A 24696-nucleotide genomic window follows, 5' to 3' on the forward strand; every position below is an offset into this window, starting at 1 on the left:
CTGGCCTTTTATTTCTTTTTTTAGCCCATTCTCCCTGTCTTTTATTTTTAAAATTTTATTAAACATAGTCATTTTATAATCTATGATAGATTATTATCTAAAGTCTTTGTGAATATAATTCTGTCAGTGCCTTGTTTCTTTATATGTTTTACTAGGTTTTATTGTGAGCCACTCGTTTTCCCTGGAGTTCTTATGTGCTGGAATTCTTTGGGGCCTAGGCCAAATCTGGGTTTTTAAGAGAGGAACCTGCTTTTGCTTTGACAGTTGTCTGGGGACACTCCAGAATCACTTTTTCTTTTTTTTTTTTTTTGAGACAGGGTCTCATTCTTTCTAGGCTGGAGTTCAGTGGTGCTATCACGGCTCCCTGCTGGTTTGACCTCCCTCAGTGGCGAGGTGGTGATCTTCCCACCTCAGTCTCTTTCATAGCTGGGACTATAGGCATGCGCCACCATGCCTGACTATTCTGTTTTTGGTAGACCAGCCTGGGCAACATGAGTTTCACTTTACTTGGGTTACGGCTCCCAGCCTGAATCACTTTTAATTATCTGAATGATTATTCTGGGCTGGGTGTGGTGGCTCATGCCTGTAATCCCAGCACTTTGGGAGGCTAAGGTGGATCTCACTTGAGGTCAGGAGTTCGAGACCAGCCTGGCCAATATGGTGAAACCCTGTCTCTACTAAAAATACAAAAATTAGCTATTAACCAGGTGTGGTGGCACACACCTGTAATCCCAGCTACTTGTGAGGCTGAAGCAGGAGAATTGCTTGAACCTGGGAGGTGGAGGTTGTAGTGAGCCAAGATCACGCCATTGCACTCCAGCTTGGGCTACAGAGTAAGACTCCATCTCAAAAAAAAAAAAAAAAAAAAAAAAAAGGAAAAGAAAAAAAAGATTATTCTGATCATGTATGTGGTGTGAATCTTGATTGCAAATCCAGATCTGAAGGCTCACTATGGTTATGAATTCTCAAGGAAGAATTTTTTTTTTTTCCCTCCACTGCACCCTCAGGTCATAACAAGCTAGTTTTCTTGCTGTCGCCATCTGCCCTGTAGGTTTAGTGTTCAATCTCACTTCCTTGAGGATGTGACTCTTTGCAGGACCCAGCTTTATTTAGGTGCCTCCTCTTGGACTACTCGTCTTGGAAAAAGCTTAGGCTCTACCTCCTGTGCTCTGCACTCCATGCAGCCATCTGGATACAAAGTCGGGGTCCCCAGGGATTAATGAAACCTTTAGGGAAAAAGTCAGTTTGCTTACCTCCCAGGGTTGCTACTTACACCTCATTTTTGGCCTATATGAAATTTTACCTTTCATTCTAGTTCACCAGTACACTGTGAAAGATGTTTTAAATGTTTTACAGAAGTTTAGATGGTTCAACTGGGAAGATCATATAGGATTTCTGTGCTGTCATATTGCCAGAAATAGAAGTCATCTACATTTTTTTTCCCTAGTCTTTGGTAGATGAGTGGCTGGATAGCTACAAGCAAGACCAGGATGCAGGATTTCTGGAGCTTGTTAACTTTTTCATCCAATCTTGTGGATGTAAAGGTGAGGAAACTGCTTCCCCTTTCTAATTCCCAGCCTTTTGTTCCTGTGTTATGAAATTCTTTCTCCATTTAGATAAGTAGGATTAGACATTTCCTAAATAAAGGAAGATGGTAAAGCATTAGAAAAATTTTACTTATTTAGGCCGGGCACTGTGACTCACACCTGTAATCCCAGCACTTTGGGAAGCTGAGGCAGGCGGATCACTTGAGGTCAGGAGTTTAAAACCAGCCTGGGAAACATGGTGAAACCCCTTCTAAAATACAAAAAATGTATCTGGATATGGTGGCTCATGCCTGTAGAATTGCTTGAACCCAGGAGGTGGAGGTTATAGTGAGCCGGGATAGTGCCACTGCACTCCAGCCTGGGCGACAGAGCCAGACTGTCTTCAAAGAAAAAGAGAAAAGTTTCACTTCTTTAACTAAATTTTTTATTGATAAATACGGGAAGTGATCCAGTAGGGAACCATGTTGGTTTAGAGGCAAGACACTTTAGGGAAAAAGAAGTAATCATGCTTATGTTATGGCACAAATTTGAAGACACCCTTTAGTCTTTCTAGATGCAATAATCTTATTCTTTGTTTCCCAGCTACTTTGCCCATATTTCTCCTCTGTAGCTGTGGTACCCCCAGAACTCTTATTGCCATGGCTTAGTTGATTGGGACAGATGGTCTCAGTCAGGTTGTATTATATAAGAAATCAGCATCTGGCTTAGTTTTATTGCTCTCTTTGTTTTTTTTTTTCTTTTTTTTTTTTTTTGAGACAGAGTCTCACTCTATTGCCCAGGCTAGAGTGCAGTGGCACGATCTCGGCTCACTGCAGCCTCTACATCCTGGGTTTAAGCGATTCTCGTGCCTCAGCCTCCCAAGTGGCTGGGATTACAGGCGTCTGCCACCATACACGGCTAATTTTTGTATTTTTAGTAGAGACGGGGTTTCACCAGGCTGATCTTGAACTCCTGACCTCAGGCGATCCCCCTGCCTCAACCTTCCAAAGTGTTGGTATTACAGGTGTGAGCCATTGCACCTGGCCTGTTTTTTTTTTTTTTTTTTTTTTTTTTTTTTTTGTCGTCGTCGTCGTTTTTTGGCACAGTTTTTCACTGCTTGATTCCTTTTTTTTTCTTTTTTTTAAACAAATCCTGCCTCAGGTTTATTTGTATAAATAGTGCAAGGGGACACCAGTCTTTCTGTCCTCATGCTGGCAGACAGAGATCTCTACTCTAAAGCCTTCGTACAGGCCTGGGTACTTTTGGGAGCCTGAGCTGGAACTGAAGGTGGAGCTGCAGCCTGGGCCTTCATTTGATCCTTGGCCTTTGGCTGGCACAGCCTGAGCCCCTTGGCATTGTGGGCACAAGCATGCTTCTCAAGCTTGGGGTGGGCAGTGTAGGCAAGTGGGCTTAACCTCCTTGGGCTTTACGAGGGACTTGATAGCCTCAGCATGTGCACTCATGGCCCTGGCATTATTGCCCTGCATCAGCTTCTTTTTTTTTTTTTTTGAGACAGAGTCTCACTTGTTGCCCAGGCTGGAGTGCAGTAGTGCGATCTCAGCTCACTGCAACCTCCGCCTCCCGGGTTCAAGCGATTCTCCTGCCTCAGCCTCCTGAGTAGCTGGGATTACAGGCACCCACCACTATGCCCAGCTCATTTTTTGCATTTTTAGTAGAGACGGGGTTTCACCATGTTGGCCAGGCTAGTCTCAAATTCCTGACCTTGTGATTCGACCGCCTTGGCCTCCCAAAGTGCTGGAATTACAGGCATGACCGACTGCGCCCGGCCGGCCTGCATCTTCTTTAGGCTGTTCTTGTTGTGCTTCTTGGCAAAGCACATATTCCTCAGGAACTTGGGGTCCATCCACTTAAGAGATTTGTATCTTTGTGATTGGGGTTTCTTGATGCCATTTCTGTGCAATTTTCAACCTGGTTGTGTGAGGTGTGGTTCTTGGATTTGGTCATGTCTACACCATAACCTGTGGCTCCCTTCCTTTGGGTTTTTAGAGAGATCGCCTTATAGCAGATACGTAGTTGGATGTTGGCAGACTGTTGACCAGGTGGTCATCTGATTCCCCACCTAAGCTCTTTGCAGAATGTTTCCTTGCTCATCTTCAGGTATATCTGTAAATGATCACAGCATCCTGTTATTTTCCTTGTAAGCACCTCATATCCTTCATTCTTTAGGCACTGTGACCCCTGAGATGTTCAAGAAGATGTCCAACTCAGAGATCATCCAGCACCTAACAGAGCAGTTTAATGAGGTGGAAGAAGACGACTAGGATCCTCTTACCCCTCTTATTTCAAAACACAATGCCTATTATCCCCTTCTTTTTGATTCTGTGAAATAGGGTAGCTTTTAGAAGGAGGAATTCAGTCTCTTGGGGGTAAAAGAGATCTGAATATGCCTCTCAAATTGGGGAGAATACCAGGAAATGAGGTATAACAGATATTTTTACTAGACTATTGGGTTTTGACATCCAAGCCCCTATGACTTCATGGACCTGGTAATAACTTTCCCATCCTTTTCATACATCCTTTTGTAGGACTCAGGGGACTACCCTCTGATAGCTCCAGGTCCATCCTGGAAGAAGTTCCAGGGCAGCTTCTGTGAATTTGTGAGGACATTGGTCTGTCAGTGCCAGTACAGCCTCCTCTATGATGCCTTCCCTATGGACAACCTCATCTCCCTGCTCACTGGCCTTTCAGACTCCCAAGTCCGTGCCTTCCGTCATACTAGCACCCTGGCTGGTGAGCATTCATTTTTACTCTGGACATTCTCCTGGGGATTTATAGGGCTTTCCTCTGTTCTCTGATTCAGGATCGTCTTTCCTACCTGCATCTTGGCTCTTCACTTCAAGGCCATGCCTCTTTTATCCTAAACTTCAATCCAGTTTCTCACTAGTGGAGTTTTGAGAAGGGGTAGATCACAGCAACAATTTTCAGGCTTAATATTTTTGTCAGAGCTCACCACTAGGGGTATGCTGATGGTTAAAAGAAGACCACAAGAGTTAGAGGGAAACAGTCCACTCCAGGACAGGCAGTCTTTAGGATTTTAGGGTCACCCTGCTCTGGCTTCTCATTTTCATTGCCCTTCTTTGCTTCTGTTTTTTCCTTCTACTCATCCTCTCTCCTCTGACCTAAATAATGATTTCTTTATCTCTTTTTTCCTTACTCAAAGCTATGAAACTGATGACCTCCCTGGTAAAAGTTGCCCTCCAACTGAGTCTGCACCAAGATAACAATCAGCGTCAGTATGAGGCTGAAAGAAACAAGGGGCCAGGGCAGAGGGCACCTGAGCGGCTGGAGAGCCTGTTGGAGAAACGCAAAGAGGTGAGGAGTGTTCCCTGCTTCTTCCTTCCCTTTTTCCCAACTTGCACCCACTTCTGCCACAGACCCCCTTATCAGGCCCTAGGCAGTCTTTCGAGATCATGAATAATGGAGTCTGGCAATAGTTTCATAGACCCATCCTGTAAGGGGTCATTGCATGCTCATCTTGTTTCTGGGTTGTGGGCTCAACAAATAATGTGTAATGTAGAGTTCTCTCTAATTCCACTTTTGCTCATTTTTTTTTTTTTTTTTTGTCAGCGCTTATTGTCAGGAGTGTTTAAGTGCTGTACCTGACTGTCATGCAGGGAATTAAGTTTTGACCTACTTGTCAAGTGTGCAGTGTGCAAGTGACTGCAGGAGTACTAAAAGCCAACCATTGACAAGGGAGGCCAAATTTTCAAGGAATGGAAAGAAAACGCCTCCCAGTGAACTCCTGGCTTTAAATTCTGTTCCATTTAGTCACTAGCTCCATAGCCTTATGTAACCTCTCTTCAGTTTTCTTTTCTTTAAAAAAAGGAATAATCTCACCTTTTTGTGAAGAATAAATGAGATGAGTAAATTGCTTCACTTGGCTCATAGTAGATACTTGTTTTGTTTCCTTTTAAACTTAAAGATGACCACTGAGGGGCATAAGCCATAGCAAAATCTTTTACACTGATGAAATCTTTAATCAGCTGGGTCTGTCATAAGAGTAACACTACTGATGTTTTCTCCTCACTCTCTGTTAGTGTCTAAGACCCCTCCTATGAGGTTGGCAGGACTCACCATATCATTTGGCTGTTTCTCTAGCTCTCACAAAAGATCTCTTCCATTCTATTTTTTTTTTTTTTTTTTTTTGAGACAGAGTCTCGCTCTGTCGCCCAGGCTGGAGTGCAGTGGCGCAATCTCAGCTCACTGCAAGCTCCGCCTCCCGGGTTCACGCCATTCTCCTGCCTCAGCCTCTCCGAGTAGCTGGGACTACAGGCACCCGCCACCACGCCCGGCTAATTTTTTGTATTTTTAGTAGAGATGGGGTTTCACCGTGGTCTCGATCTCCTGACCTCGTGATCCGCCCACCTCGGCCTCCCAAAGTGCTAGGATTACAAGCGTGAGCCACCGCGCCCGGCCAAGATCTCTTCCATTCTAAATCACTAGAGAAGGAAACTTTCCACTTCCCTCATTCTCTTTTGTTATTTTTCATTGTCAGGTTGATCTTAAAAGCTTATGAGTATTAATCTATCCCGGGTTTTAAATTATGTACACTAGTGCGAATCTTTCTTTTTTCTTTTTCTTTTTTGGCTTCTCTGTGCTCTTGCTTAATCAATTATCATTATAATGCCCCCATTTTATCCTAAATTTCTTCCTCCCTACTATTTTCTTCTCTCCACTTACAAATGTATATAGGCTCTTGAATCTTTATTTCACTCTGCTCCTTTGTGAGTTACTCTTTTTTCCATCCTTCCTTTTAGGGTAGTATTTCCTTACTTCCTTAATGTCCAACTAACTGAATCCTTTTTGCTACCTAGCTTATTTCCCCATTTTTCTTTGAAACTGTTCTTTCTAAACGAATGACTTCCTAATTCCTAAAGCCAGTAGCCTTTTCTCAGTCTCCCTTTCCCAAATATTTTACATATTTGCTTCACCTATTTTTGCTATTTTAGTGTAAAATATGGACATATAGGTACTTCAGCCCTAAAGACTTAAGTATGTCCTGTCGGAAATGATATGTTTTTCTGACGTAATTGAAGAGGTGGGGTCTGTTTTAAAGAATGTTCCCTTTCTCCTTATAATTCTGTTTCTTTGGTATCTATTGTTCACGTGATCCACGATTTTTCAACAATGGCACTATGGACTTTGCGGGGCTGTCCTGCCGTGGTGGGATGTTTAGCAGCATCTCTGGCCTTTATCTACTAGATAGATACCAGTAGTACCCTGCTCCCCCACCAAGTTGTGGCAGCCAAAAAAATCTTTAGACACTGCTAAATCTCCCCTGGGGAACAAAATTAGCCTCAGTTGAGAACCGCTGATCTAATTCCTTTCTTCTCATTTTTGCTAGTTCCACTTCTATTAAACAAACTGCAACTTAGTAAAAATTTGTTTTCCAAATTGTTAGAAACATATACGGGCATCATACCTCGAAGATATTGCAGGTTCAATTCCAGACCACCACAATAAAGTGAATATTGAAGTACAGTGAGTCACACAATCAAAAAATCAAAATTTTTATTTCTCAGTGCATATGAAAGTTATATTTACACTGTAGTCTGTTAAGTGTGCAAGACTATTGTCTAAAAAGTAGTGTATGTACCTTAATTTAAAAATATTTTATTGCTAAAAAATGCTAATGACAATCTGAACCTTTAGCGAGTTAAATCTTTTTGTTGGTGGATGGTCTTGCTTCCATGCTGATGGCTGCTGACTGATCAGGCTAGTGGTTGCTGAAGGTTAGGGTGGCTGTAGCAATTTCTTGAAATAAGACAACAGTGAAGTTTGCTGCATCTACTGACTCTTCCTTTTACAAAAGATTTCTCTGTAACATGAAATGCTGTTTGATGACCTTTTACCCACAATAGAAATTCTTTCAAAACGAGAATTCTCTCAAGCCCTGGTGCTGCTTTATCAGCTAAGTTTAGGTAATAGTCTGAATCATTTGTTGTCATTTCAACGATATTCACAACCTCTTCACCAGGAATAGATTCTATTTCAGGAAACCACTTTTCTTGCTCATTCATGAGAAGCAATTCCTTATTTGTTTAAGGTCATGAAATTGCAGCAATTCAGCCACATCTTCAGTCTCTACTTCTAGTTCTCTTGCTATTTCCACTGCATCTGTAGTTACTTCCTCTACTGAAGTCTTAAACCTCTCAAAGTCATCCATGAGGGTTAGAATCAACTTAAATCTTGTTAATGTTGATATTTTGACCTCCTCCCATGAACCACAAATGTTCTTTATGGCATTTAAAATGGTGAATCCCGGCCAGGCACAGTGGCTCACACCTGTAATCCCAGCACTTTGGGAGGCTGAGGCAGGTGGATCACGTGAGGTCAGGAGTTTAAAACCAGCCTGGTCAACATGGCAAAAACCCATCTCTACTAAAAATGCAAAAATTAGCTAGGTGTGGTGGTGCATGCTTGTAATCCCAGCTACTCAGGAGGCTGAAGCAGGAGAATTGCTTGAACTCAGGAGGCAGAGGTTGCAGTGAGCCAAGATCGCGCCACTGCACTCTAGCCTGTGCTATGGAGCAAGACTCCGTCTTAAAAATAAATAAAATAAAATAAAATAAAATAAATATAAAATAAAATAAATAAAATAAAAATAAAATAAAATAAAATAGTGAATCCTTCCCGGATGGGGGGTTGGGTTTTTCTGGTTTTGTTTTTTGTTTTGAAGACAGGGTCTCACTCTGTTGCCTAGACTGGAATGTACTGGTGCAGTCATGGCTCACTGCAGCCTCAACCTCCTGTGCTCAAGTGATGTTCCTGCCTTATCCTTCCAAGTATCTGGTACTACAGATTGCATACTACACCTGGCTAGTTTTTGTTTTGTTTCTGTAGAGACAGGGTCTCACTATGTTGCCCAAGCTAGTCTTGAACTCCTGGGCTTAATCAGCCCTCCCACCTCAGCCTCCCAAAAAGTTAGGATTGTAGGCATGAGCCACCATGCCTAACCCCAGGAGGTTTTAAATGGACTTTGCCCAGATCATCAGAGGAATCACTGTGGCAGCTATAGCCTTATGAAATGTATTTCTGAAATAATAAGACTTGAAGTTGAAATTACTCCTTGTTCCATGGACTGCAAAATGGATGGATGTTGTGTTAGTGGGCATGAAAAAAGCAACATGGATCTCCTTGTACATCTTCACCAGAGCTCTTGCGTGACCAGGTGCATTGTCATTGAGCAGTAATATTTTGAAAGGAATCTTTTTTTCTGAGCAGTAGGTCTCACCCATGTGCTTAAAATATTCAGGAAACCATGCTGTGAACAGATGTGATATCAGTTAGGCTTTGTTGTTTCATTTATAGAGCATAGGAAGAGTAGATTTAGCATAATTCTTAAGGGCCTTAGGATTTTTAAAATGGTAAATGAGTATTGGCTTCAACTTAAAGTCACCAACTGCATTAGCCCCTAACGAGGAGTCAGGCTGTCCTTTGAAGCCAGGCATTGACTTCTCCTCAATAGCTGTGTGAGTCCTAGATGGCATTTTCCAATATAAGGCAGTTTAGTCCACATTGAAAATTCATTGTTTAGTGTAGCCACCTTCATCAGTGATCTTAGCTAGATTTTCTTGATAACTTTTTGCTTCTCTATCAGTATTTGCTGCTTCACCTTGTACTTTTATGTTATGGAGAGGGCTTCTTTCCTTAAACCTCACGAACTAACTTCTAGCTTCAAACTTTTCTTCTGTGGCTTCCTTACTGTGCTCAGCCTTCATAGAATGGAAGACAGCTAGGACATTGATCTGGATTGGGCTTTGGCCAAAGGGAATGTTGTGGCTGGTTTGATCTTCTGTTCCAACTACTGAAACTGTCTCTGTATCAGCAATAAGACTGTTTAACTTTCTTACCCTTTGTGTGTTCACTGGAGTAGCGTTTTTAATTCCTTTCAAGAATTTTACTTTTGCATTCACAACTTGGCTGTTTGGCACAAGAGGCCTAGCTATCGATTGGCCTGTCTTGGCTTTCAGCTAAGCTTAATTATTTCTTTTTTTTTTTCTTTTTGAGTCTCACTTTGTTGCCCAGGCTAGAGTGCGATGGCATGATCTTGGCTCACCGCAACTTCTGCCTCCCGGGTTCAAGTGATTCTCCTGCCTCAGCCTCCTGAGTAGCTGGGGTTATAGGTGCCCGCCACCGCACCTGGCTAATTTTCTATTTTTAGTAGAGATGGGGTTTCGCCATGTTGGTCAGGCTGGTCTCGAACTGACCTCAAGTGATTTGCCCACCTTGGCCACCCAAAGTGCTGGGATTATAGGTGTGAGCCACCGCGCCTGGCCTCTAAGCTTAATCATTTCTAGCTTTTGATTTAAAGTGAGAAACATGTGACTCTTCCTTTCATTTGGACACTTAAAAGAGTTATTAATTGACCTAATTACAATATTTTTGTGTCTCAAGGAATGAATAGGGAGGCCTGAGGAGAGAGAGAGAGACAGGGAAACTCTTGTTGGTAGAGTAGTCAGAACACAGACATTTGTTAAGTTTGCCATCTTATATGGGCACGGTTTGTGGTACCCCCAAACAGTTACAGTAGTAACATCAGGCTGGGTGATGGCCCATGCCTGTAATCCCAGCACTTTGGGAGGCTGAGGTGGAAGGATCACTTGAGCCCAGGAGTTTAAGACCAGCCTGGGCAAACATAAGGAGAGCCTGTCTCTACAAAAAAAAAAAAATTTTTAACTAGCTGGGTGTGGCAGCATGCATCTGTACTCCCAGCTACTCGGGAGGCTGAGGCAGGAGGATTGCTCGAGTCCAGGAGGTGGAGGCTGCCATGAGCCATGGTCACACCACTGTACTCCAGCCTGGGTGCCAGAGTGAGACCCTGTCTCATAAAAAAATATGTAACATTTAAGATTACTGATCACAGATAACCATAACAGATACCATAATGAAAAAGTCCAAAATATTGTGAGAATTACCAAAATGTGCCACAGGGACACAAAGTGAGAATATGCTATTAGAAAAATGGCACTGATAGGTATGCTTAATGCAGGGTTGTCACACACCTTTAGTTTGTTTAAAAAAAAAAACACAATGTCTACAAAGCAAAGCAAAGTGCAATAAAGCGAGATACGCCTGTATAATACCAGCTAGGGCTTCTGAATAGTCCGAATAACCACATGCAGAGGGAATATTATTTTTACTAAACACAAACCTCTGAGGCATTAGTTGACTATACAGCTTCTTCCAGAATTAGAAGGTTTAAAAGAGAGCATAGGATTACGGGGGTTCACACTATCCTGTAATAAACAGGAAGTAGGTGGAAGTTGTACTTTTTCTGTATCTTCAGGGCCTTATGCTTGTTAGGGTACAAGAAAGATTAACCCATTTCTCCCTGTCCTCCAGCTCCAAGAGCATCAAGAGGAGATTGAGGGGATGATGAATGCCCTCTTCAGGGGTGTCTTTGTTCATCGGTACAGGTGAGCTAATGGGCTTCTCTCATTGAAGCAGCTGGCCTTTGGTTATGGAATCTGAGGAAGTGAACAAGGTTTCCCCCCTCCAACCCTTAGTTATTTGGTTAGTTCCAGAATTAATGCAAAATTCTTAACAACAGATGTTTCAAATTGGTGAGGTTTAGTTTATCACCACCTACAAAGGATCTTGTAAGTGCTTCTGGGAGAAAATAAGAGAATAAAGCATTGCTGAGTATTTTCGTGTTCTGGCTTTGCCTCAGATCTGCCCCAACTCCTCATCTTTCTGGGGTTGGAGACTTGAGGATAAGAGCAGAGAACAGAAAGGCGGGGCTTTTCTAAGGGATGCTGCAGCCTGGTGAGCCTTCTCCTGGCCCAGCCTGCTGTCTCACTGTGCGAAGGGCAGGGGAGTTTTATGCTGTTTAAAGACTTGATCAAATTAAGTTAAAAAGAGTATCTGTAGGCCGGGCGCGGTGGCTCACGCCTATAATCCCAGCACTTTGGGAGGCCAAGGCAGGCAGATCACCTGAGGTCAGGAGTTCACAACCAGCCTGACCAACATGGAGAAACCCCATCTCTACTGAAAATACAAAATTAGCCGGATGTGGTGGCGCATCCCTGTAATCCCAGCTACTCGGGAGGCTGAGGCAGGAGAATCGCTTGAACCCAGGAGGTGGAGGTTGCGGTGAGCTGAGATGATGCCATTGCACTGCAGCCTAGGCAACAAGAGTGAAACTCCGTCTCAAAAAAAAAAAAAAAAAATAGTATCTGTAGATGTTTCTCACTCTTACCTAGGTTTCACTTCTGCCTTTCTAGAACCTTTCAGCTGATGTAACCTTTTCTTAATGTGGAATTAAAACACACTCACACACTTTGGCCAACAGTTGAATTAACTTTTTTTTTTTTTTTTTTTTTTTTTTGGCGGGGACGGAGTCTCACTGTGTTGCCCAGGCTGGAGTGCAGTGGTGCGATCTCGACTCATGGCAAGCTCCACCCCCCGCGTTTAGGCGATTCTCCTGCCTCAGCCTCCCAAGTAGCTGGGACTACAGGCGCCCACCACCATGCTTGGCTAATTTTTGGCCACCATGCCCAGCCTGAATGAACTTTCAAAATTGGTTTTTAAAAGAGGTATGGAGGCTGGGTGCAGTGGCTCACACCTGTAACCCCAGCACTTTGGGAGGCCAAGATGGGCAGATCACTTGAGGTCAGGAGTTCGAGACCAGCCTGGCCAACATGGCAAAACCTCATCTCTACTAAAAATACAAAAAGGTAGCTGGGCGTGGTGGTGCACCTGTAATCCCAGCTACTCGGGAGGCTGAGGCAGGAGAATCACTTGAACCTGAGAGGTAGAGGTTACAGTAAGCTGAGATTGTGCTGCTGCACTCCAACCTGGGCAACAGGTGGAGTGGAGAATTAGGCTGTACAAGGCTGGTGTTTAACTATTTTATGGTTTGGTAACAGAAAGAAAATATTTACTAACTGGGTACAGCACGTTTTTGTAGTCCTAGCTACTTGAGAGGCCAAAGTGGGAAGATGACTTGAACCCAGGAGTTCAAGGCCAGCTTGGGCAACATAGCAAGAGACCCCATCTCTTAAAAAAAAAGAAAAAATATTTACATGTATTTTACTATATATATAGTATTTACATCGGGAGGAAGAAATGAAAGGCATGGGGTACATGGCATTTCAAGAAAATAAATTCTTCCATGAGAGGGAGTTATCTGGTAGGATGGAAAGTGAGTCTGGAGAGAGGGTGGCTATAAGTCAACTTATCTGTCTGTTTCTAGGGATGTCCTTCCTGAGATCCGTGCTATCTGCATTGAGGAAATTGGATGTTGGATGCAAAGCTACAGCACTTCTTTCCTCACCGACAGCTATTTAAAATATATTGGTTGGACTCTGCATGATAAGGTGGGATTTGAGTCAGTTTCCCTTTCCGTTTCCTTCATCTTTTTCCTGTCCTAGGACATTTCATCTTTTCCTGGGTCTGCCACTGAAATATTTTACCTAGTGAGCAATGATTAACCCATCAAGGCGCTGAACTGTGAAACTCCCCTAGCACTGGGGAGGGTAGGATAAGGTAGAGAGAGACATATCCAGGAGATGAAATGACTCAAAACATGAGGCATGGGGAGAGAGACTTTCCCATGGAAGAGAGTTATTGATGGATGGTAATGCAGGTGCTAAGGGGCAGCCAAAGGATCCTTCTCATCATGAGTACTGCTGTGATCCTTTTGTTTTTTAAGTAAGAAGACAGCTGTTTATTGTTTCTGACATCTCAAGAGTCCTCAGTATAGGGGACACCCAAGCTAGAATGAGGGATCGGAGAGGGGAGTCTGGAGACTCAGTAGGGGCGAGTAGAGTGTGGTTAGTCTTATTTCCATTCTCCTGGTTTTCCCTCCTCACCAGCACCGAGAAGTCCGCCTGAAGTGCGTGAAGGCCCTGAAAGGGCTGTACGGTAACCGGGACCTGACCACACGCCTGGAGCTCTTCACCAGCCGCTTCAAGGTAAAATGGGTGGCGCTTCATGGCTTGGCTCTTTGTCGTAGTTCCCATTTCCCCACCTTGTATCTTTCTACCTCTCATGCTCTAAGATGTCTTGGCTATCCCAGCATCTGCCTCTACGTAGGCACTCTCTTTAGGAGTCTCTGATTCTAAGAGAATAGAATGTTTGGAATGGGTGTAATGAGATATTCAGTGACTTTCTCCTTTCTGCAGGACCGGATGGTTTCCATGGTCATGGACAGAGAGTACGATGTGGCAGTGGAGGCTGTCAGATTACTGATACTTATCCTTAAGTGAGTCCTGGGAAGAGGGGAGGCCAGTGTCTCAGACCTCTGCCCTTCCAGGGTCATCTCCCTCCACCTGTCATAGCTGACTCTTCCATCTGTGCAGGTTGACTGAGGTCATTCCTGAGTTACAGTATGTCGAGGGGGGCATATTTCTGTCTTCTCTAACTCCCCATACTCCTTTGTCTTCCACTCTTCATTTAGAAGTTATTTGTGAGTTATGTCTTTGTTGCTTTTGCCTCTTTTTGTTTCTAGCCTTGGTTGTGCCAGAAGACAATGTCCCTATTCACACACTCTTTCTGCTTCTCTGTGGGCAGGAACATGGAAGGGGTGCTGACGGACGCGGACTGTGAAAGCGTCTACCCCGTTGTGTATGCCTCTAATCGAGGCCTGGCCTCTGCCGCAGGCGAATTTCTGTACTGGAAGTGAGTGGAGCTTCTTTTATGTTTCTTTAACACCAGGCTCTTGGTTTCTCTCCTCCATCTGCTGCTGCCCTACCTAAGGCCTCCCCATCTCTGTGGAAGTCTCTCCTTTCTTCTCACAGCTCCTTGGGGCTTTCCTTAGCTCTGCACCCCCTTTTCCTTTATCATCTCCTTGGGCCATCTCCTCCCTCTGTGGTCGTTACACCTCGTTTCCTCTTGTGCTGAGCCCTTTCCTTGTGTCCATTCCACCAGACTCTTCTACCCTGAGTGCGAGATAAGAACGATGGGTGGAAGAGAGCGACGCCAGAGCCCAGGCGCCCAGAGGACTTTCTTCCAGCTCCTGCTGTCCTTCTTTGTGGAGAGCGAGGTGACATACACAGAGAGAAGTCTGGCTGTTGTGCATAGGACCTACAAGTGGGCTGGGGTTGGTGGCTCACGCCTATAAGCCCAGCACTTTGAGAGGCTGAGGTGGGAGGATCCTTTGAGCCCAGGAGTTTGAGACCAGCCTGGGCAACACAGTGAGACCCTGTCTCTATTGAAAAAAAAAAAAAAAAGACAAATGGAGAAGGATGGGGGTGGACACTGTAGGAAGGAGAGTGATATTTAATCAGTAACCACTTCCTAGGGTATTTTTAACATGCCATCACTACTCCCCATGCACCTTCTTCCCTAGCTCCATGACCACGCTGCTTACTTAGTAGACAGTCTGTGGGACTGTGCAGGGGCTCAGCTGAAGGACTGGGAGAGTCTGACAAGCCTGCTGCTGGAGAAGAACCAGAGTATGTGCCACATGGAGCCAGGGACAGGGACCTTCCACCTCCTAGGGTGAAACTGGGAGGGATTGCTTGCTTCACTTGTACAAGGCAGCAATGGTGGCATCGGGTGGTGGGAACTTGGAGTTGGAAGGTGGCTAATCTTTGATTCTATGTTTTTGATCCTTCTGGCACTCCAGACCTGGGTGATGTGCAGGAGAGCACACTGATAGAAATCCTTGTGTCCAGTGCCCGGCAAGCTTCAGAGGGGCACCCGCCTGTGGGCCGGGTCACTGGGAGGAAGGTATGGTGTGAGGGTAGAGTGGGTAGGTCAGCAGTACTCAATCCTGACAGGCATTGTGCATCCTTACCCCCCAGGCTGGGGTTAGGGTGCTCCTTCTACTCTTTAAAGAATTTCATTTCCAGAAAAAAGGGTCAGGCGTGGTGGCTTACGCCTATAATCCCAGCACTTTGGGAGGCTGAGGCAGGCAGATCATGAGGTCAGGAGATCGAGACCATCCTGGCTGACACAGTGAAACCCCGTCTCTACTAAAAATACAAAAAAAAAAAAAAAATTAGCTGGGCGTGGTAGCGGGCACCTGTAGTCCCAGCTACTCGGGAGGCTGAGGCAGGAGAATGGTGTGAACCTGGGAGGCGGAGCTTGCAGTGAGCCGAGATCACGCCACTGCACTCCAGCCTGGGCGACAGAGCGAGACTCTGTCTCGGAAAAAAAAAAAGGAGTTTCATTTTCAGAAAAAAGAAATCTCATGGGAGCTACCGAGTTCTCTTTTCTTTCCAGGCAGATAAGGTCACGGGGAGGAGGATTACACACACCCCCTGCACCAGTGTTTCTCTACACCTCCCCCACCCCCAAGTGACTCTCATTCCAGGGCTTAACCTCTAAGGAGCGCAAGACCCAAGCCGATGACAGGGTGAAGTTGACTGAGCATCTCATCCCCCTGCTGCCCCAGCTCCTGGCCAAGGTACCGCTGCCCCTCCACTCAGCATCACACCAAGAGAAGTGAAAGGAAATGGCCTCTATGGGGGTGGAAGTAGGAATTAGCAATGTGTCAGCTTGTAAGGAGGTCTCCCTGTCAATCATCACAGTTCTCAGCTGATGCAGAGAAGGTCACTCCCCTGCTCCAGCTTCTCAGCTGCTTTGACCTCCACATCTACTGCACTGGGCGCTTGGAGAAGGTAGGGAGACAGATTTCCTATACCTTGCTGCTTGCCTGCCGGGGCCAAAGGGTTCTATTGCCAGTATCTTTTTTTCCCAGGAACTTGGGTTCCAGAAAAATCAGCAAGCCTTTTCTTAGGCATCTTATCCTTGAAGTTTAATGCTTTTAACCCCGTTCCACTTCCCTCCAGAAGAGTGTCCTCCTCCATCCCCACAGCACACCATCTTCTGCCTTTTCTTCTCAGCACCTGGAGCTGTTCCTGCAGCAACTCCAGGAGGTGGTGGTGAAGCATGCAGAGCCAGCGGTGCTTGAGGCTGGGGCGCATGCCCTCTACCTGCTCTGTAATCCCGAATTCACTTTCTTCAGCCGGGCGGACTTTGCCCGCAGCCAGCTAGTGGATTTGCTGACTGACCGCTTCCAGCAGGAGCTTGAAGAGCTGTTACAGGTAGGAGCTGGGGCTGGACAATGGGACACCCCAAACAAGGGTGGGAGGGGCTGCAAGATGGGGGATGTGGACTGATGAGTTCTGGGGAAAATGCTATTGTGGATCTTCTTTCCTTCTCAGTCATCCTTCCTAGATGAGGATGAAGTATATAATCTGGCAGCCACTCTGAAACGCCTCTCTGCCTTCTACAAGTGAGTGGTTTTCCTCCTCTTCCCCATCCCGTTTTTACTGGTGTCTGTGGAGTTGGTTCCCTCTGTTCTTTTCCAGTATAACATTCCCCTTTCTCCCCCAAAGTGCTCATGACCTGACTCGCTGGGAGCTCTATGAGCCATGTTGCCAACTCCTGCAGAAGGCTGTGGACACAGGAGAGGTTCCTCACCAGGTGAGTGGACAGGCTAGAGATGGGTTGGGGGCTGGGGGGCTAGATTTTAAGGACCTACGTTCTAGGTGGCCACTAGGTGCTTCAAGTCTCAGTGCATGGAGTGGACAAAGCGAGGAAGATCAGGTGGGTGGGGGTCTCCTCTTACATTCCTCTCTTAGAAGGTGGACTCTACTTCCAGTGTCTTCTTGGATTTCCTGGATGCCAAGGATAATATTGAGGGATTCTAGGAGACGTAGAGTAAATTAGGGAGCAGTGACATTTCTACTTCTTGTAGAAGCCTCTGAAGAGTGTCCAGAATATCATTCATTTTCCACTGGAAAAGGAATTAGCTCTCCCCTTACTCATTTTCTCTCCTCTTCACTGGTGTGTTTCTGACTATCTGTCTCTCCCTCTCCTTTGTTGTTACAGGTTATCCTGCCAGCCTTGACTCTTGTCTATTTTTCCATTCTCTGGACACTAACCCACATTTCTAAATCAGATGCTTCCCAGGTGAGTGTGGGTCTTAGATGGGATAATGGGAACAGAGGAGTCTGTGTCTTCATTCTTCCCCTTCAAGCCACTGTGCCCACAGAAGCAGCTGTCGAGTTTGAGGGACAGAATGGTGGCCTTCTGTGAACTCTGCCAGAGTTGCCTCTCAGATGTGGATGCTGAGATCCAGGAGCAGGTGAGTACTGACTCAAGTGGGAGCAACAAGGCGAGTATCCCTGCCTCCATTTCAAGGAGAAATTGACAGTGTCATTTCTACCTTGGGAAACATTCTGTCCTTTTAAACATCCTTTCTTTTCCCCCTACAGGCTTTTGTCTTATTAAGTGATCTACTTCTCATCTTTAGCCCTCAGATGATTGTTGGGGGCCGTGATTTCCTTAGGCCACTTGTCTTTTTTCCTGAAGCTACTCTCCAGTCTGAGCTAGCCAGCTTCCTCATGGACCACGTCTTCATCCAGCCGGGAGACCTGGGCAGTGGTGCAGTGACTCTATACCTGGGGCTCAGTAAGGGCTGGGGCTTGGGTGTGGCTCAGAAATATAGGGCAGGAAGCCTAAGTCTGTGATTCCCTTCTGCCTTCCATGTGAGCCAGGTGATTCCCAGGAGGATCATTTACAGATAGAGCGGCTACACCAGCGGCGCCGCCTCCTGGCCGGGTTCTGCAAGCTGTTGCTTTATGGAGTGCTGGAGATGGATGCAGCCTCAGATGTTTTCAAACACTACAACAAGGTACAGCAAGGCCCTACAGAAATAAAAGAGAAGGGAGCAAGTTGAGCACAGCCATGATTTCAAACATAATAGCACTACAGGTGGGGGATATCCAATGGTATCAAGCTTAAAGGAGAAATAGGAGGGAAAGGCACTGGGAGTTCAGAATAAGGGGACAAAGAAAAGAGACTTAATAGTAAATAATTATGGAGAAAAAGCTGTGAAGAAATTCACTGGAGGGGAAATAGCTTATTCTTCCTGTCCAGAAATATTTATTTTTCTGTGACCCCAGTCTATGGAATGGGGTAACATAAGAAGGAAAAAAGAATAAAAGAGGGATCAGTCCTCACAAGATACCTAGATAGGTGCCCCAGTTTCCTCAACCCACCAGTGTTGATTTATGCTTATTGAGCACCTGCTGTGTGCCAAGCACCATTCCAGGAGCTAAGGCCACAGCAGTGAACAAAATACACAGTTCCTATTTAGTAGAGCTTCCATTGTAGTTGGGGAGAGACAAATAGTGAAGGTGTCAGTGATGTGTGAGAGGGCACTGTCAGGCTTACTTCTCTTCTCCAAGAATTGGGCTTGGGTCAGTGTTTGTCTTTTTTTTTTTTTTTTTCGAGATGGAGTCTAGCTCTGTCGCCAGGCTAGAGTGCAGTGGCACTATCTCAGCTCACTGCAACCTCTGCCTCCCGGGGTTCAAGCAGTTCTCCTGCCTCAGCCTCCCAAGTAGCTGGGATTACAGGCACGCACTGCCACGCCCAGCTAATTTTTATAGTTTTAGTAAAGACAGGGTTTCACCATCGCCAGGATGGTCTCCATCTCCTGACCTTGTGATCCGCCCAACTTGGTCTCCCAAACTGCTCGTATTATAGGTGTGAGCCACCGTGCCTGGCCTGTTTCATTATTTGTTTTTTGTTTTGTTTTTGTTTTTGTTTTTTTGAGACGGAATCTTGCTGTGTCAACCAGGCTGGAGTGCAGTGGCACGATCTCGGCTCACTGCAAGCTCCGCCTCCCGAGTTCACGCCATTCTCCTGCCTCAGCCTCCAGAGTAGCTGGGACTACAGGCGCCCACCAACACGCCCGGCTAATTTTTTGTATTTTTAGTAGAGATGGGGTTTCACCGTATTAGCCAGGATGGTCTCGATCTCCTGACCTCGTGATCCGCCTGTCTCGGCCTCCCAAAGTGCTGGGATTACAGGTGTGAGCCACCGCACCCGGCCTCATTATTTGTTTACCAAAACTCTTATTTATTTTGGGCTTTGCACCTGTTGATTAGAGATGAAGTCTAGTCTGAATTATTTTATGCTTCAGTTCGTGTTTCCTACCTAAGGCAGTTTGGGAGGGAGACATGATTAGGGATGTGACTATCTTTTCCACCAGTCAGACATTACCTTCCCCACTCTTTCCCCTCAGTTCTACAATGACTATGGTGACATTATCAAGGAAACATTAACTAGAGCAAGGCAGATTGACCGAAGTCATTGTTCCCGAATCCTGCTGCTGAGCCTCAAGCAGGTGCGCCCTTCTGCCTTAAGGACATGTTGTCCTCAAGTCTCTGTCTACCCTCAGCCACTCAGAATGTAAGATCCTTCAGAGCAGTAACTTTTCTTGTTTTGACTCTTTACATGATAGTTTCCTTCATTCTTAGTAGACCCTTGGGAAGTATTTTTTTTTAAACTGACTAGGCAACCCCATCAATAGTAACTTATCAGGACATTGGAACGCCAACAAGGAAGTGATAGGGAGTTCCTAATTATTTTTCAGTCTGTTCTCTCTCAGCCTCCTTCAGTTACTATAGACGTTTTTATTTAATGTTACAGAGTAGAGGTGATGGGCTTTGTTTGCTGCAGGGATTAGTATCAGGGGAGTTCCCTAGAAGGAAAGAAAGAGTAAAAGTAGTAGATGGTGTCCCAAGGCCTTTGGAATTTCTGAGTAGAGAAGAGAATGCTGGACTTCTCTGTTTCCGCCATGTTCCTCCCTTTCCCACATGCACCATGTCTCCTGGACACAGCTGTACACAGAACTGCTGCAGGAGCATGGGCCCCAGGGCCTGAATGAGCTTCCTGCCTTCATCGAGATGAGGGACCTGGCCCGGAGGTTTGCCTTGAGTTTTGGACCCCAGCAGCTGCAGAACCGTGACCTTGTGGTCATGCTACACAAGTAGGAAGTATTGGTTGGAGGTTGTGTCCAGGGAGGGCTGGGAACGAGGTCTTGGAGGGAGGTCTCGGAGGGAGGGTATGTGTGTCAAGGCATAGCAGTCAGGTTAGTGGTGGGTATGCCTTTGGAGACAAGCTGGGGACGGGGAGGGTGCATTTGGACAGGATAGCTCAGCCCTGGGAGGGAAGTGGGAAGAGACTTTCTTCCTAAAAGAATTCTGCCCAACCAAGGGAAGGCATCAAGTTCTCCTTGTCTGAGCTTCCTCCAGCTGGCTCCTCCAATCAGCCTCCAAATCTGGCATTCCTGGAGCTCCTTTCAGAGTTTTCCCCCCGACTCTTCCATCAGGATAAGCAGCTTTTGTAAGTTGGTGGGTGGATAGAGATGTGGATTAGGGAAGGGCCTGCTGAGGGCCCAGTAGCCCCTTCAGCCTTTTGGTTCTACCTCTTTCTTAGACTGTCCTATCTAGAAAAGTGCCTGCAGCATGTCTCCCAGGCACCTGGCCGTCCCTGGGGCCCAGTCACCACCTACTGCCACTCCCTCAGCCCTGTGGAGAACACAGCAGAGACCAGCCCTCAGGTCCTCCCCAGCTCTAAGAGGAGGCGCATTGAAGGTAGAGTGCTGTGTGTGGGTATGGGGGTGCCCAGCAGGTGGTCTTTGGCTTCCTGCAAACTTATTTTGTCAAATATTTCATTGAGCATCTACTGTCATTCAGGGTATTAATTTCTTTCAAGGTTTATCTAGTCAGCTGAAAACCTGTATTAAAAATCAAATAGAGGGCCAGGCGTGGTGGCTCATGCCTGCAATCCCAGCACTTTGGGATGCTGAGGCGGGCGGATCACGAGGTCAGGCGTTCGAGACCAACCTGGCCAAGATGGTGAAACCCCGTCTCTACTAAAAATACAAAAATTAGGCCAGGTGCGGTGGCTCACGCTTGTAATCCCAGCACTTTGGGAGGCCGAGGCGGGTGGATCACGAGTTCAGGAGATCGAGACCACGGTGAAACCCCGTCTCTACTAAAAATACAAAAAAATTAGCCGGGCGTGGTGGCGGGCGCCTGTAGTCCCAGCTACTTGGAGAAGCTGAGGCAGGAGAATGGCGTGAACCCGGGAGGCGGAGCTTGCAGTGAGCCGAGATTGCGCCTCTGCACTCCAGCCTGGGCGACAGAGCGAGACTCCGTCTCACAAAAAAAAAAAAAAAAAAAAAAAAAATACAAAAATTAGCCAGGCATGGTGGCACACACCTGTAATCCCAACTACTCAGGAGGCTGAGGCAGGAGAATTGCTTGAACCCGGGAGGCAAAAGTTGCCATGAGCTGAGATTGTGCCACTGCACCCCAGCCTGGGTGACAGAGCGAGACTCTATCTCAAAAAAAAAAAAAAAAAAATGAAATAGAAACTGATGATAAAACCAAATATTGAACTAAGAAATCTATACATTCAGAGTACCCTCCTCAACATCTTGTATTCCATTATTTTTGAAATTTTAGACACTTTTACACAACCTTCATTGTTTTTTACCTTCAGATCACCTGTTGTCTTATAAGTTGCCTAAAGTTTTGTTTTTGTTTTTGTTTATTTTTTGAGACGGAGTCTTGCTCTGTTGCCCAGGCTGGAGTGCAGTGGCACGATCTCGGCTCACTGCAAGCTCTGCCTCCCAGGTTCACGCCATTCTCCTGCCTCAGCCTCCCGAGTAGCTGGGACTACAGGCACCCGCCACCACGCCCGGCCACTTTTTTTTGAATTTTTTGTAGAGATGGGTTTTCAGCGTGTTAGCCAGGATGGTCTTGATCTCCTGACCTTGTGATCTGCCTGCCTCAGCCTCCCAAAGTGCTGGGATTACAGGCGTGAGCCACTGTGCCTGGCTGCCTAAGGTTTTTTCTTTGCTTTTGAAAAAGCAGCTTCATAGGCCAGGCACAGTGGCTCATGCCTGTAATCCCAGCACTTTGGGAGGCTGAGGCGGGTGGATCATGAGGTCAGGAGATCAAGACCATCCTGGCTAACATAGTGAAACCGCATCTCTACTAAAAATACAAAAAATTAGCCGGGGTGTGGTGGCAGGCGCCTTTAGTCCCAGCTACTTGGGAGGCTGAGGCAGGAGAATGGCATGAACCCGGGAGGCAGAGCTTGCAGTGAGCCGAGATTGTGCCACTGCACTCCAGCCTGGGCGAAAGAGTGAGATATTGTCTCAGAAAAAAAAAAAAGAATTATAGTTTTAGCTCTTAATTTAGATTTGTGATCCAGTTTGAGTTAATTTTTGTATATAGTGTGAGATGGGGTGTGATTTCTTTTTGTTGTCTTCTGCGTACCACCTAAAATTATATCTTATACCACCAGGAAACTCTGCTTTAATCAATTAACTAATACATATTTGTTAAGGACCTACTATATGCAAGATAGTATGTTCAGTGTTTCAGGGGCCATGAAGAATCCTCCAGCAGTTTATTATCTAATAGGAAAGGGGGAAATTTTAATTATGGAAAACTCGAATTATGAACAATTGCCAATAACTGCCTGAGGGCTTGTACAAGTGAATGCTGTAGAATTCAGAGAATGATGAGAGCTTTACCAAGAAGATGGAATTGCTGGAGCTTAAAAAATAAGTAAGATTTGTATAAGCTGAACAGAGGAAGGAGGAGCATCATGGGCTGGCAGAATAGCACAAGAAAAGTGTAGAAGGCTGTGGCTGGGCGAAGCATGGAGGTACATAGATCGCTCTGCCTAAAGCGTAGGGTTTGTGAAGACAAGATAAAACTGAAGACATTGTTTTTATTCATTCAATGGATACTGAGCACCGTGTGCTGGGAATACAACAGTGAACAAAAAAGCTAAAAATCTCTTTCTTTAGAGAGTGTCAGATAGTAGTAAATGCTATGGCAAAAAAAGCAGGGAGGAGTGTGAGGAATGCTGGCGGAGTGGGGATTGCAGTCTTACAAAGACTGATCAAGGGAAGACTCAAGAACACAAATGTTGGGCAAAAAGCCTAAAAAATAAGTTAAAAGATACACTTAGGCACATTACAATTTTAACAGGTTTAATTTAGCATTCAGCAATTTATCAATCAGGCAGTGGCAGACTGCAAGCAATTCAGGGCGCCACCACTGAGGAAACCATAGGAGACACTTGTAAGGTGTCTGTGGGAGCAAGACAAAGAAAATATTTGATTGGTTAGAGTGGAAAGTTCATATTTAGAGGTTGACCATAAATCTCTTGTTAGAGGTTAGTTGGTAGTTTCTGACTGGTTAAGCTTAAGTTTCCTGCTCCTAGGTTACACACAACACTTTCACTCTGAGTTGAGTTTCAGTTTGCTGACTTAGGAACCCAAAATGCAGGAGCCATTTCAGCCTATTGGCTTCCCAGTGAATTTTTTTAACAGGTGAGGGTGCTTAGTGTGTATCAGAATAGCATACCAAAGGAAGCAGCCAGTCCTGAGGCCACGAGGGGATGGGGAGAATGTTCCTGGAATTTTCAAGGAACAGCAGAGAAGACCATTATGGCCAGAATGCAGATTGTAGGACAGGAGACCAAAGAGGGTGCAGGATCCCAGAGCATCTAAGGCAGAGACTGGCTTTTACTCTGAGTGCAGTAGGAAACCATTGGAGGATTTTGAGCAGAGGAACGACAGGAACAACCTCTGTTTTTAAAGGATTCTTCTGGCTGCTGTGTTGAAAACGACAGCAGATGGGGGAAGGCTAGAAGCTGGGAGACCAGCAGGGAGGTTGTGGCTGTTGTAGGAATCCAGCCCAAGATTCAAGATAAGAGAGCTTCTTAGGCCAGGGGCAATGGTGGAGGTGCCGAGAAACGGCCAGATTCTGGGTGCATTTTCAAGATATCTCTAATAGGCTTTTCTGACAAACTGGATGTGGGATATAAGACAAAAAGAGCAGTTGAGGATGGCTCCAAGGATTTTGGCCTGACAGAAGGATGGAGTTGACAGTATCTGAGATGGGGAAGGCAGAGAGTGAAGATAGCTGTGGGGGAAGGTTGGGGCATTGGTGTTGGCCACGGGATTACAGGTGGAGATGTTGAACAAACCGTGGGGGCTGTTAAGATGGAGTTCAGGGGAGAGCTGAAGGCTTGAGATCCCTTTGGGATGTGGCAGAGTATAGGTGATATTTAAGGACATGAACCTGAGTGGCTGGGGAAGCCAGTGAAGATGGAGAAGAGGAGAGACTCAAGGGCCCAGCCCTCGGGCATCACACCATTAATAGCTCAGGGAGATCAGGAGGACACACCTGGGGCCCCAAGATTTCCTCTCTGGGAATCCAAGTCCAGGGATATGGCTCTTCCCTGTTTTCTGTAGCGCTCTGCTTAAACCCATAGCAGCTCACTTTGGGATTATTGTTTTCAGTGGAGAGGGAGGGTAATGGGAGTGTGACTGTTTACAGTTAACAGATGTTAATGTCAATTTGACTGATGCTTT

At 45.7% G+C, this 24696-nt stretch overlaps 1 protein-coding gene and 1 pseudogene across 4 annotated transcripts in view; one reads left to right on the forward strand and one right to left on the reverse strand.

The window, feature by feature from the left end:
- Window positions 1–24696, forward strand: part of STAG3 (stromal antigen 3) — a 35782-nt gene that overhangs the window by 7059 nt on the left and 4027 nt on the right. For 3 of the 4 annotated variants that reach the window (XM_030797233.1, XM_030797231.1, XM_030797232.1), the window contains exons 5-29: window positions 1448–1544; window positions 3714–3790; window positions 4073–4277; window positions 4708–4859; window positions 10893–10966; window positions 12745–12868; window positions 13367–13465; window positions 13676–13755; window positions 14064–14171; window positions 14421–14535; window positions 14842–14947; window positions 15121–15224; window positions 15811–15903; window positions 16028–16117; window positions 16343–16543; window positions 16664–16734; window positions 16838–16925; window positions 17334–17414; window positions 17497–17589; window positions 17720–17888; window positions 18002–18138; window positions 19534–19635; window positions 20132–20280; window positions 20508–20636; window positions 20730–20887. In XM_030797233.1, coding sequence (XP_030653093.1) covers window positions 1448–1544; window positions 3714–3790; window positions 4073–4277; window positions 4708–4859; window positions 10893–10966; window positions 12745–12868; window positions 13367–13465; window positions 13676–13755; window positions 14064–14171; window positions 14421–14535; window positions 14842–14947; window positions 15121–15224; window positions 15811–15903; window positions 16028–16117; window positions 16343–16543; window positions 16664–16734; window positions 16838–16925; window positions 17334–17414; window positions 17497–17589; window positions 17720–17888; window positions 18002–18138; window positions 19534–19635; window positions 20132–20280; window positions 20508–20636; window positions 20730–20887 — 2902 coding nt within the window. The remainder of the gene's footprint in view (window positions 1–1447; window positions 1545–3713; window positions 3791–4072; window positions 4278–4707; window positions 4860–10892; window positions 10967–12744; window positions 12869–13366; window positions 13466–13675; window positions 13756–14063; window positions 14172–14420; window positions 14536–14841; window positions 14948–15120; window positions 15225–15810; window positions 15904–16027; window positions 16118–16342; window positions 16544–16663; window positions 16735–16837; window positions 16926–17333; window positions 17415–17496; window positions 17590–17719; window positions 17889–18001; window positions 18139–19533; window positions 19636–20131; window positions 20281–20507; window positions 20637–20729; window positions 20888–24696) is intronic. The other variant, XM_030797234.1, reaches the window with a different exon arrangement.
- On the reverse strand, window positions 2755–3491 carry LOC101178979 (annotated as a pseudogene).

Source organism: Nomascus leucogenys, chromosome 17 (assembly GCF_006542625.1).
Source record: "Nomascus leucogenys isolate Asia chromosome 17, Asia_NLE_v1, whole genome shotgun sequence".
NCBI classification, from domain to species: domain Eukaryota; kingdom Metazoa; phylum Chordata; class Mammalia; order Primates; family Hylobatidae; genus Nomascus; species Nomascus leucogenys.